The sequence below is a fragment of the Anomaloglossus baeobatrachus genome, chromosome 1 (genome assembly GCF_048569485.1).
Source record: "Anomaloglossus baeobatrachus isolate aAnoBae1 chromosome 1, aAnoBae1.hap1, whole genome shotgun sequence".
NCBI classification, from domain to species: domain Eukaryota; kingdom Metazoa; phylum Chordata; class Amphibia; order Anura; family Aromobatidae; genus Anomaloglossus; species Anomaloglossus baeobatrachus.
In genome coordinates this window covers 742558916-742571731 of record NC_134353.1, presented here as the reverse complement: position 1 = coordinate 742571731, position 12816 = coordinate 742558916, and the positions used below count along the sequence as shown (strand labels likewise).

Genomic DNA, 12816 nt, shown 5'->3' with positions numbered 1-12816 from the left:
GGCTGTATACTACATGAGGGTGCCTAATGCTATCTGGGTCTGCATTGTGCTATATGCGAGCTGTATACCACATTAGGATGCCTAATGCTATCTGAGTCTGCATTGTGCAATATGCGGGCTGTATACTACATGAAGGTGCCTAATGCTATCTGGGTCTGCATTGTGCTATATGCGGGCTGTATACCACATGAGGGTGGCTAATGCTATCTGGGTCTGCATTGTGCTATATGCGGGCTGTATACCCCATGAGGGTGCCTAATGCTATATGGGTCTGCATTGTGCTATATGGGGGCTGTATACCACATGAGGATGCCTAATGCTACTGAGTCCTCACTGTGCAATATGCGGGCTGTATACTACATGAAGGTGCCTAATGCTATCTGAGTCTGCATTGTGCTATATACGGGCTGTATACTAAATGAAGGTGCCTATTGCTATCTGGGTCTGCATTGTGCTATATGGGGGCTGTGCACTACATGAGGATGCCTAATGCTATCTGGGTCTGTATTGTGCTATATGCGAGATGTATACTACAGGAGGGTGCTTAATGCTATCTGGCTCTGCACTGTGCTATATATGGGCTGTGTACTACATGAGGATGCCTAATGCTATCTGGGTCTGCACTGTGCTATATGCTGGCTGTATACTACATGAGGGTGCCTAATGCTATCTGGGTCTGCATTGTGCTATATGCGAGCTGTATACCACATTAGGATGCCTAATGCTATCTGAGTCTGCATTGTGCAATATGCGGGCTGTATACTACATGAAGGTGCCTAATGCTATCTGGGTCTGCATTGTGCTATATGCGGGCTGTATACCACATGAGGGTGGCTAATGCTATCTGGGTCTGCATTGTGCTATATGCGGGCTGTATACCCCATGAAGGTGCCTAATGCTATATGGGTCTGCATTGTGCTATATGGGGGCTGCTTAATGTTATATGGGGGTTGCATTGTGCCATATTAGGGGCTGCATAGTGCCATATGGGGGCTGCATAATGCCATATGGGGACTGCATAGTGCCATATGGGGGCTGCATAAAGCTACATGGGGGCTACATAATACTATATGGAGGACTATGGGGGCTTCATAACACTATATGGAGGAATATGAGGCCTGTATACTACTATACCCCCAGAGTTGTATGTCCCCTCCACCCCGATGCTGTAGACCCCCTCAGAGCAGTTTGTCCCCCCACCCTAATGCTGTATACCCTCAAGAGCTGCATGTCCCCCCACCTCAGAGCTGTTTGTCCCCCCCCACCTCAGAGCCACTACCCCCCTCTAGAGCTGTATGCTCCCCATTGCTGTATATCCCTTTCCTCAGTAATATGTATACCCCCCAGTAATGTGTATGTCCCCAGCCTCTCTTGTGATGTATAACAGTGGTGTTAGTGTGCTCTATGTGCGGCCATGTCTGTTAGTGACTGCCACCAATCAGCGTGGCACAGACACATGCTCAGGAGGAGCTGGATGGAGACAAGAGGGGAGGTGAATGAGGCTGTTGCTGGCTTCCCAATAATAAAAATATAGATAAAAATATAAAAATGTGTCTGTGTGTGCATGTATGATGTGTATCTATGTATGTCAGTGTATATGACTGTGTCTAGATTTATGTCTATTTATATATGTTTTTGTGAATTTCTCTTTAAATATGTATGTGTACGTATGCCTGTATGTGTATGTATCTGTGCATGTCTATGTGTGGATGGGGCCCACTGAGTCTCTTTCACCCAGGGCCCACAAAAACCTGGAGCCGGCCCTGCCTGAGAAGTCCATGTTCGGGGCCCGTGCATGGACACTAGGTGTTTGGTACGAACCCCGAACTTTACAGTTGGGTTCGCCCATCACTACTTCTAAATTATTAATAGCTGATTCTGTAAAAAGACGGATTGTGTATGGACTGAACCTGAATTACCCACAAATGACAAGTGAGAAAAAAAAATTCTGAGTTTTCTGGATGAAACGCTGAACGATTTTTTTAAAAGCTTGTTTGAAATTACCCTTAGACTATATTCACATTGCATTTTAGCATACGGTTAATGGCTCCCTGGGGCTTAAAGCATAACTGTCGTTTTAAGTTTTATTTTATAAATCAATACTACGCATAAAGATAAGCAACTTTGCAATACAGTGGGGAAAATAAGTATTTGATAAACTGCCGATTTTGCAAGTTTTCCCACCTACAAAACGGAGAGGTCTGATTTTTATCGTAGCTACACTTTAACCGTGACACACCGAATCAAAAAAATAAATCCAGAAAATCACATTGCATGATTTTAAAATAATTAATTTGCATTTTATTGCATGAATTAAGTTTTTGATACAATAGAGAAACGGAACTTAATATTTGGTACAGAAACCTTTGTTTGCAATTACTCAGGTCAGATGTTTCCTGTAGTTGTTTACTAAATTTGCACACCCTGCAGCAGGGATTTTAGCCCACTCCTCTATACAGATCTTCTCCAGATCTTTCAGGCTTCGAGGCTGTCGCTGGGCAACTTTGAGTTTCAGCTCCCTCCAAAGATTTTCTATTGGGTTTAGGTCTGGAAACTGTCTAGGCTACTCCAGGACCTTGAAATGCTTTTATGGAGCCACTCCTTAGTTACCCTGGCTGTGTGCTTCGGGTCATTGTCACACTGGAATAGCCAGCCATAACCCATCTTCAATGCTCTTACTAAAGGAAGGAGGTTGTTGGCCAAAATCTTGTGATACATGACCCCATCTATCGTACCTTCAATGCGGTGAAGTCACCCTGTTCCCGTTACAGAAAAGCACCTCCAAAGTATGATGTTTCCACCCCGATGCTTCATGGTTGGGACAGTATTCTTGGGGCTGTACTCATCCTTCTTCTTTCTCAAAACACGGTGAGTGGAGTTGAAAGCAAAAAGTTCTATTTTGGTCTTATCTGACCACATTACCTTCTCCCATACCTCCTCTAGATCATCTAGATGGCCATTGGCTAACCTCAAACGGGCCTGGACATGTGCTGGCATGAGCAGGAGGACCTTGCGTGGCCTGCAGGATTTTAATCCATGACGGCATAGCGTGTTATTAATGGTAATCTTTGAGACTGAGGTCCCAGCTCTCTTCAGGTCATTGACCAGGTCCTCCCATGGAGTTCTGGGCTGATTCCTGATCTTGCTCAGAATCATCCTTACCCACAAGGCGACATCTTGCATGGAGCTCAGACTGAGTAAAGGCCCTGTCACACACAGAGATAAATCTTTGGCAGATCTGTGGTTGCAGTGAAATCATGGACATATTGTTCCATTTGTACACAGCCACAAACCTGGCACTGATTATCCACAATTTCACTGCAACCACAGATCTGCCGCAGATTTATCTCTGTCTGTGACAGGGCCTTAAGACTAACGTAATTTGAATTTCTTCAATTTCCTTATAATTGCGCCAATAGCTGTTGCCTTCTACCAAGCTGTTTGCCTATTGTCTTGTAGCCCATCCCAGCCTTGTGCAAGTCTACAGTTTTGTCCCTGGTGTCCTTAAACAGCTCTTTGGTCTTGGCCATGGTGGAGACGTTGGAGTGTGATTGATTGAGTGTGTGGACTGGTGTCTTTTATACAAGTAACGAGTTCAAACAGATGGAATTAATACAGATAATGAGTGCAGAGTAGCAGGGCTTCTTCAAGAAAAAATAACTGGTCTGTGAGATCCAGAATTCTTGCTGATTGGTAGGTGATCAAATACTTATTTCATGCAATATAATGCAAATTAATTATTTAAACATAATACAATGTGATTTTCTGTATTTTCGGGGGGATTCTGTCTGTCACAGTTGAATGGACCTACAATAAAAATTACAGACCTCTCCAATCTTTGTAGGTGGGAAAACTTGCAAAATAGGCACTGCATCAAATACTTACTTTCACCACTGTAAATCTTATCAGACACATTTGCTTGTTTCTCTTACAGAATTGTTCAGTCATTATCAAAATTCTCATTTGTGAGGTAAAATCCGTATTCAGTGAAGACTTTCCCATTAATGAGATAGGACATGGCAGTGGTTACTGAGTAGATTCTAAGGGTTTCGTTACATGTAGCGACGCACCAGCGATCCGACCTGGCAGGGATCGCTGGAATGTCGCTACATGGTCGCTGGTGAGCCGTCAATCAGGCAGATCTCCTCAGCGATCAGAAATCAGCCACCAGCGACTCGTGTAACGACGGCTCCCTGCTGGCTACCGGAGGAATCTTCAGTAATGCTTGGCCTGGATTCAGTTACCTGCTTTGCACTCCGGAGCTCTCAGCTGCAGCCTGGTCTGATCTCAGAGTTTGCAGGACTGCACTGCGAGCGCCGAGTGATTGATTCCCCCGGAGATTGCGGTTCAGTTCATAACAGCTGCGGACAGGCTGGGGTGCAATCCGGAGTTCAGATGAGAGCACCGGAGATCAGCCCGGGATGTCTGCAGCTGTCATGAACTGAACCGCAATCGCCAGGGAATCAATCACTCGGCGCTCGCGGTGCAGTCTAGGCTGCACTCCAGAGCTCAGGTGAGAGCTCCGGAGTGCAATGCAGGTAACTGAATCCAGTCCTGGCATTACTGGAGATTCCTCCGGTAGCCAGTGCGACGCCGGGTGCTCGTTGGTCTCCTACCGTCAAACACGCCGATGCGTGCTGCACAGAGAGAGACCAACAAGCAAAAAATGGTCCTGATCGTTTTATCACGATCAGCGACCTCACAGCAGGGGCCCGCTCGCTGCTGCCTTTCACACACAGCGATATCGCTAGCGAGGTCGCTGATACTTCACAAAACCTGTGACGTTTCAGCGATCTCACTAGCAATCTCGCTGTGTGTGACGGGGGCTTAAGACAATGGAAAGATGGAGGAACTAGAGGCAGGTCTCTGCCCACTCCCCATTCTTCTATCCACATAGAATCTCATCAGTAACATTGACAGGGCCATTGACTATAATGGAGGCGGACACCCAGATGCAGTCTACTACATCTGGGTGTCCACCTCCAGAAAGGGTATAAGCCCGAAAATGGTGCACGTAGGAGCACACGGTGGCTCTATCTGCACTATTATAGTCAATGGCCCCATCAGTGCATACACCCAAATCCTGTTTTGCTACTCGCACGACTAGCACGGCATTCGGGTTATTTGTTACATTGCGAGTATTCCCCATTGACTTGCATTGCAGACAGTATTCGGAATGCATACGTGGTATTAGACAGTACCTGTTACAAGTATCACGAATCCAAGTATTTCAAAACTCGTTCATCATTACTAGTAAAGTTACTGTAGAAATCACTGAATAAGATTAGTTAGCCCTGGAGAATACTAACTTCCATGTTACCCTAAGCACTTGTGACGTATTCCCGGCATTCATAGATCTCATCGGTCAATATTTTAGGTGCAGTTTTCCAAACAAAATGAGAGCCTAAAGGCCCCGTCACACACAGAGATAAATCTTTGGCAGCTCTGTGGTTGCAGTGAAATCATGGACACATTGTTCCATTTGTACACAGCCACAAACCTGGCACTGATTGTCCACAATTTCACTGCTACCACAGATCTACCACAGATCTACCACAGATCTACCACAGATCTACCACAGATCTACCACAGATCTACCACAGATCTACCACAGATCTACCACAGATCTACCACAGATCTGCCACAGATCTACCACAGATCTGCCACAGATCTGCCACAGATCTGCCACAGATCTGCCACAGATCTGCCACAGATCTGCCACAGATCTGCCACAGATCTGCCACAGATCTGCCACAGATCTGCCACAGATCTGCCACAGATCTGCCACAGATCTGCCACAGATCTATCTCTATGTGTGACGGGGCCTTAAGTGCAGATTCCACCCCGAACATTTGCAGTAAATGAGTTTTTCAAAATCCCATTCACACATTGCGGAAAAAATCAGCACAAAAATGAAAGCTCCTTCTTGTGCTGATTTTCATAGATGATTTCACCATATTAAAGGCACTGTAAATGGAGCATAGTGAAATCCGCAGTCACAGCAGCAACAAAATCCACAGGAGGCGCATATGGATCCTATCAGTGGATTCGTTGTCACCAAATCCGGAGCTGAAATTTTCTGCGACATGTGAACATAGCCTAGGAGCAAAAATAAAACACTATGTGCCCCATTCATCATTTGCAGGGGTTTTCAAGTTAATTTTAATTTTTGTCATGTGGTTTTTGTTGCAGTTTTTTTGTGCAAAATTCTTCAAAAAGGAATGTTATGAATTTTGCACAAAATCCAAAATGCTATTTTCTTTGACCCATTTTGTGACTTTTTAGACTAAAAAAAATTCACAAAATGAATCACGGCAAAACATCTGGTGTACATAAAATTACTCCAGTTGGGGGAGACTGGGGTAGATTTGCAACAAATTTTGCCACTTTTTAAACAAGTCATATTTGATTAATCGGTCAAAGGCTATGTGCGCACATAGTGTAATTTCATGCATTTACGCTGCGTTTAGCACTGCAGTGTAACTGCATGCGTCCTGCGTCCCCTGCACAATCTATGAAGATTGTGCATAATCCATCCACACGATGCTTTTTTGAACGCAGTGTTTTTAGAGTCAAATATTTGACAAAATTTCTGCGTTCAAAAATGCAGCATGTCACTTTTTTCGTGCGCTTTGGATGCTGCTCCCACTCTATGGGAGAGACTGCATCCAGAGCGCATGAAATCGGCTTCTATTCCGCAGACACACTGCATCCATTACGCAGTGTTTCTGCAGCAATTTGAAGCGCACATGCACTCCCAAATCACTGCAGAATTTGCAGCATGGGACACGACGCAACGTACGCACATAGACTAAGGCTCCATGATCACGCTGTGGTTTTTCCTTCCCCCAGCAAAGTCTGTAAGAACTCAGAAATGCTGTGCGCTTTTTTTTGCTTCCTTTTTTGGTCTGACAGAAAAACGGCAGCATATTAATTCTTTATGCATTTTTGTACAGAATGTTTTAGCCCTTCCAGCCATTTATTTCACTCAAATAACGCACGGGCCAAAAATGCTGCAAAAATGCATGCGTTTTTTGATCAAAGGTGCGTTTTTCTACCAGTAGTTGCAGTTTTGTTGTTAACAAATAAACTGCAGTGTGCGGACATAGCCTAAAACACCGGTAAAAACCACACTAACATAAAAATCAGAAAACTAAACAATAGTGATGGGCGGACTCACAGATATCTGGGATCGGGGGGTCTAATCGGACTTTAAAGTCTATGGAGACCAGAATTCAGTGCTTAAAAATGGTGGTAGATGTTAAAGGGGGATTAGAGCAAGCTCGTTATAGTTACCAAGTCTCCGGCGCGGATGTAACTGCTTTTGGGCCGCTAATTAGCCTTATACATATTCACTGCTTCCCCCACCCACCAGCAGTCCCCATGTCTGTGATTGGTTGCAATCAGACAGCACCCCAGCCTGTGTGACAGCGTGTTTGGCTGCTTGTAATCACAGACCCTGCCTGCGGGTCACTGTACATGGTGTAAAAATAAGGTGTGAAATAATAAGTGTAAAAATAAATACATTTTAAAAAAAAAATTGTGATAGGGTCCCCCCATATTAAAAAAAAAAACAGCACAGATAAAGCATACGGCTACAGGCTGCAGCCCCCAGCTGTGCGCTTATCTTGGCTGTGTATATATATATTTTTTAATTATTTAAATACATAATTGTTAAAAAACGGTGTGCGGTCACCCCCCCTCAGTTTTGATACCAAGCCATGTTAAAGCCAACAGTTGGGAGCTGGTATTGTCAGGTTGGCGAGACCCATGTTTATTGGGCCCCTCACAGTCTAAAAATAGCAACCTGCAGTCACCCAGGATTGTTGAGTCCATTGAATGTGACAATCCCGGCACCTTACCCGGTTCTTCCCGATTGCCCTGGTGCGGTGGCAATCGGAGTAATAAGAGGTTAATGACAGCTCACAGCTGCCACTAAGCCCTTTATTAGTAACGAGGACTGCAGCGCAGCCTATATCCATATGCTTTATCTGTGCTAAGTATCCTAATATGGGGTGACCCTATGACAATTTATGTATTTATTTTTATACCACGATAATGACCCACAGACAGGGTCTGTGATTGCAAGCAGTCAGATGCTGTCACACAGGCTGGGGGTGTGTCTGACTGCAACCAATCACAGATGCCAGGACTGCCGGTGGGTGGGGAAAGCCATGAATATGTATGAGGCTAATAAGTGCCCCTAGAAGAAGAGTGAGTGGTAAGGAAGCAGTTACAGCTGCGCCGGAGACTTGGTAAGTATAGCGAGCTTGCTTTATTTTTCCTAATTTTTTCTTTTATTTCCTGAGTTGGCAGATCTGGATCATTCCCTGGGAAATCTGGGCCTGGCATCTAAATACTTTTACAGTCCAGGTCCACCCATCACTACTAAACAACAATAGACAGGTTTAAAAAATGCACAAATTGTTTGCTGCATTTGTCGCAAATCAAAAATTGACTCATTGAGAGGTATTGATGCAAAAAAACAAAAAAACAAAGGGAGGAAATGCAATAATGAATGGGGCCTAATGTGTAAAAAAGATGTCTGTTAGTGACCTCTGGCCCATTGGTGCTACAGGATGGCTGATGGAGTTCAGTGACAGGCAGGGGGCACTATTTTAATGCGGCAAGTGCTATTTAATCCGCACTAATGGTTCCTTGGTTGCCTTCAATTACAGAAAAATCCATAAATACTGATTATTTCTGAATTTACAAGTTATGCTGAACTACAAGATCATGACTTACCCAGCGTGCAGAGAATCAAGAAGAGAAATGCAGTCAACATATATCCAAAATCCTGTTTGGAATAAGATAATAATCTTCCTACAGTTGCTCCCGAGATCTCACTTTTTCCCTCCTGTTTTTGTCGTCTCTCCTGATCATCAAACACTTCAGAATAAGATCTTCCCTCTTGTCTGCAAGGGGTCATCTCACCCATCTGTTTCCACGTTAGGAGGGTGACAGCTGAGGACACCCATGTCCACATCAGAAGGCTCCAGAACCAAGGATCTTTAACAGGCTTATCCTCCTCAGAATACAGCAAGAGCTTAATCGTGGCATAGGAGGCAATGAGGTAGCACACCAAGGTCATAGGGGTTAGGGACGCCTGGAGCCTTCGAGGACCATTCATCCGATTCCATGCTACTCCTAATAAAGCTCCAAGAGATATGGAGGCTCTCAGCAAAGAGGTTCCCCAGACGTCCGACATGGAATGAAATATATCAAATTGCACTATGTCTTGAATGATACTCGCCTTTTTACAGGTGCAGATGTATAATAGGGTGGACACCGTAAGGTCGCAGGCTATGAATATCAGGGTGCAAATCATAACATGACCAGGTTTCATGGTTGCTGCTTCTTCTTGTACCATATGCGGTCTTCTGTGATAATCCTGTAAATGAACATAACTTATCTTTCATTATAACAAAGAGGTTGGTGACACATTACAAGGAAATGCCAGAAAATATAACAAATCTTTTTGGCCCATGCCAAATTAGGCCATGAAAAAAATAAATAGTATACATATACAGTGTGTCCACCCATATCCTGTACACCGCCATTAACTTGAGCTATAGGCATAGAAGTGGTGTCTAGGTATAGTAAAGTATCCATGCGCTACGCAATGAAACCACCTATAGCGCCACCTGGTGGAAAACAATGGAGTTAGCATTTTTATCTCGAAAACAGAACAAGATAGAGAAAAAAAATGAATTACAAACTAGACACCACTTCTATGCCTATAGCTGCCGCCGTTCTCAAGTTAATGGCAGTGTACAGGATATGGGTGGACACACTGTATAGTGTTATAATCCCACGGTGCTTTTTTCTGGCCCTTTTATTCACTCCTTATATTCTGAAGCAGTATGAGGTATTTCACAGGTGCTATTATACAGCTGTGCCTATGCCCTGTTCTCCGGAGTGGTGTTACTTACAAAGACATACATTTTTAAACAGAAGAAGCATTCTGTATTTCTCAGGCACTAAAGATACCAATTCATCCTTGGCAGAACATATGGCGGCATAGAAACTTAACACTCAAGATAAGGTTCAGTGCTGGAGATCTCATCTTAGCCTGGGTTGTCACTCCCAAAAAGAGCAGTAAGACGCTGTTTACGAGTTTCTCTTTCACTCTAAGGCTATGTGCCCACGCTGCGGATTTGCCGCGGATTTTGCCACGGATTTGCCGCGGATTTGCCGCGGATTTCCCGAAAATCTGCAGCAGCGGCACTTCCAAGCCATTTCAATGGCATTTTGGAAATGCTGTGTCCATGCTGCGGATTTTTCTGCTGCGGATTTGCCGCGGATTTTGATGCGGAAAAATCTGCAGCATGTCAATTGTTTGTTGCGGATTTTGGTGCAGATTTGGGTATAGAATGGGGAAAAGAAAAAAAAAAAATCTGCATCAAAATCCGCGGCAAATCCGCGGTAAATCCGCGGCAAATCCGCGGGTGCGGATTTGCCGCGAAAGTCGCAGATTTTCATGCAGAAAAATCCGCAGGTACATTCTACCGTGGACACATAGCCTAAGGCTATGTGTACACAAGGTGTTTTTGGTACTTTTTTGGAGCTTTTTTTTTGCATGTTTTTTCACTGCATATCCATGCTAATAAAAAGTTGCTTTTTCAGTAGCAGTAAAACCTCTCAGATTCCAGAAATTTCACATACACACATAATTAATTTCTTTCCTGACTGAAATGGCAAAATGCTGCGTTTTTGAAGGAAGCAGCGTGTCAGCTCTTTGAGCGTTTTTGCAGCTTTTCTTCACCAATGAAGAGTGAAAAAAGTGCCGCAGCGTTTGCTGGTGAATGGAAGTAATTTTATTTAAAGATGCACTGTAGACAAATGACACCAAAAACACAGCAAAAAAATCGAGGCAAGAAATGCAGCAAATAAACGCAGGTTCTTTACTGCCAAGAGATTATACTTTGTTGCAAAAAACAACAACCCCAAAGCATCAAAAACACTCTGTGTGAACATAGCATAAGGGTTTGTGAACTCAAGCCTATAAATCAGACGAATGCGATCTAATTTTTGTATCGCACTGCACTCAGACCCATGTTATTTTATAGGGCAGTGAAGATGACTGATTTTTTTCAAAGACACAACCTGTCTGTGAATAAAATCTCTGCATGCTGCAATGTGACCCTAAAATCAGATGAGACTCACTCATTCAAGTCTATGGGTGCGAGAGTAAAGTGGGATGCCGCCGTATGAGGGGCTGCTGATAAGTCTTTGGCTTTACCCAGAAAGAAACGAGATAGGATGATGAAACTTTACTTTTATTCCACATACTCTCCACTGATGTCAATACACTTGTTACATCGGTATTCCAAGGTCTATAAGCCTAGCAAAAAGAAGGATTTCGGTTGTGCCTCAAACCAGGCATCCATACCAGCCATGGCATCAGAAATGGTGTGAAATTTGGTATTTTTAAGGTGTTTCTTCAGGTTTGAAAACAGATGACAGTCGGAGGAAGCTAGATCTTTTTTTTTAAATCAGGTTCATTTTTATTTAACATCAAAATTATACAACACATAAAATAATTCCCTCCATAGAAATATCACAGAAAGGGAAAAAACCTTTAGTCAATAAGAAAAACCACACAAATAACATAATAAACAATGCACCCGCAGTCCACGTCTCATTTCAATATGGGTCTCAAAGTGCATATTATTTCCCAATATATTCTCCATAGTATAGCTTACCCAGCATCATTATGACATTATATATATATACACATATACATACACGCACGCACGCACGCACGCACGCACGCACACACATATACATGCACACACATATACATGCACACACATATACATGCACACACCTTCCAGCAGTACGTATATCACCCTATTTGAGGAAATTTGTTAACCGGTCAGAAGGAGAAGGACCTGGTCGCTCGCACTGTCCTGCAGTAACGCCGAGGAGGGAAGGCCTGGGGTATCCAACCATGCCCCCCAGATCTTATAGAACTTTTTCAATGCATTTCTTTTAAGGTATACTCCTCTCTCCAGTCGAAGTATAGCGTTTACTCTTTCCCTAAAATCCCCGATGACCGGAGGCGCTGGGTCCAACCAGTGGTAGGCCAACAGTTTCCTAGCCTGGTACAAGAGACGTGTAATACCGACCATTACCGGCGAACTCAAGTCCACCCCCCCCCTCCAGTAGACCCAGGATACATATAATAGGTCTTGGCTGTAGACGGATATTGAAAACTTGTCTAACCAAATCTAGTACTGCCCTCCAGTAATCTTCAATGTTCCCACAGGACCACATCATATGCATCAGATTCGCACCTTCCTGTCCGCACCTAGGACACAGATCATCCATCCTAACTCCCATCTTATGCAATAGACTAGGTGTCCTATATACTCTATGTAACAGGAATAGCTGCGACAGTCGTTGGCCTTCAGATACAGCAAGGCTTGGAGTCTGAGACAGGACCTCACCCCACTGTTCCTCTGTCATAGGGCCTAGGTCCCTCTCCCACTTCTCTCTAGCCTGCAAAGGGAATTTGTCGAGGTGTCTAGATAACATCACTGTATACAACCTAGAAATAATACCATAGGAGCGATCAGATGTCAACAATTCAGTAAGAGTGTGATTCCGCTCTATCCTAATGTCCATACGACGTGTCTGTGTCTCATAGGCATGACGGAGCTGCAGGTATTGGTAAAAGGAACTGTGCGGTATCCCAAACTCAGCTTGAAGCTGGTCAAATCTTTTAAGTATATTATTCTGAAGAATCTGAGACACCTGATGCACCCCCCTGCTCACCCACATTCTCCAACCCGGGAGTCTCTGCAGCTCCGC

General features: G+C 44.0%; 1 protein-coding gene across 2 annotated transcripts in view; it reads right to left on the bottom strand.

Annotated features, from left to right (window-relative positions):
* Positions 1 to 12816, bottom strand: part of ABCB9 (ATP binding cassette subfamily B member 9) — a 116313-nt gene that overhangs the window by 91323 nt on the left and 12174 nt on the right. For both annotated transcript variants that reach the window (XM_075322997.1, XM_075323003.1), the window contains exon 2: positions 8746 to 9391. In XM_075322997.1, the coding sequence (XP_075179112.1) occupies positions 8746 to 9370 (625 nt within the window). In that variant the 5' untranslated portion in view covers positions 9371 to 9391. The remainder of the gene's footprint in view (positions 1 to 8745; positions 9392 to 12816) is intronic.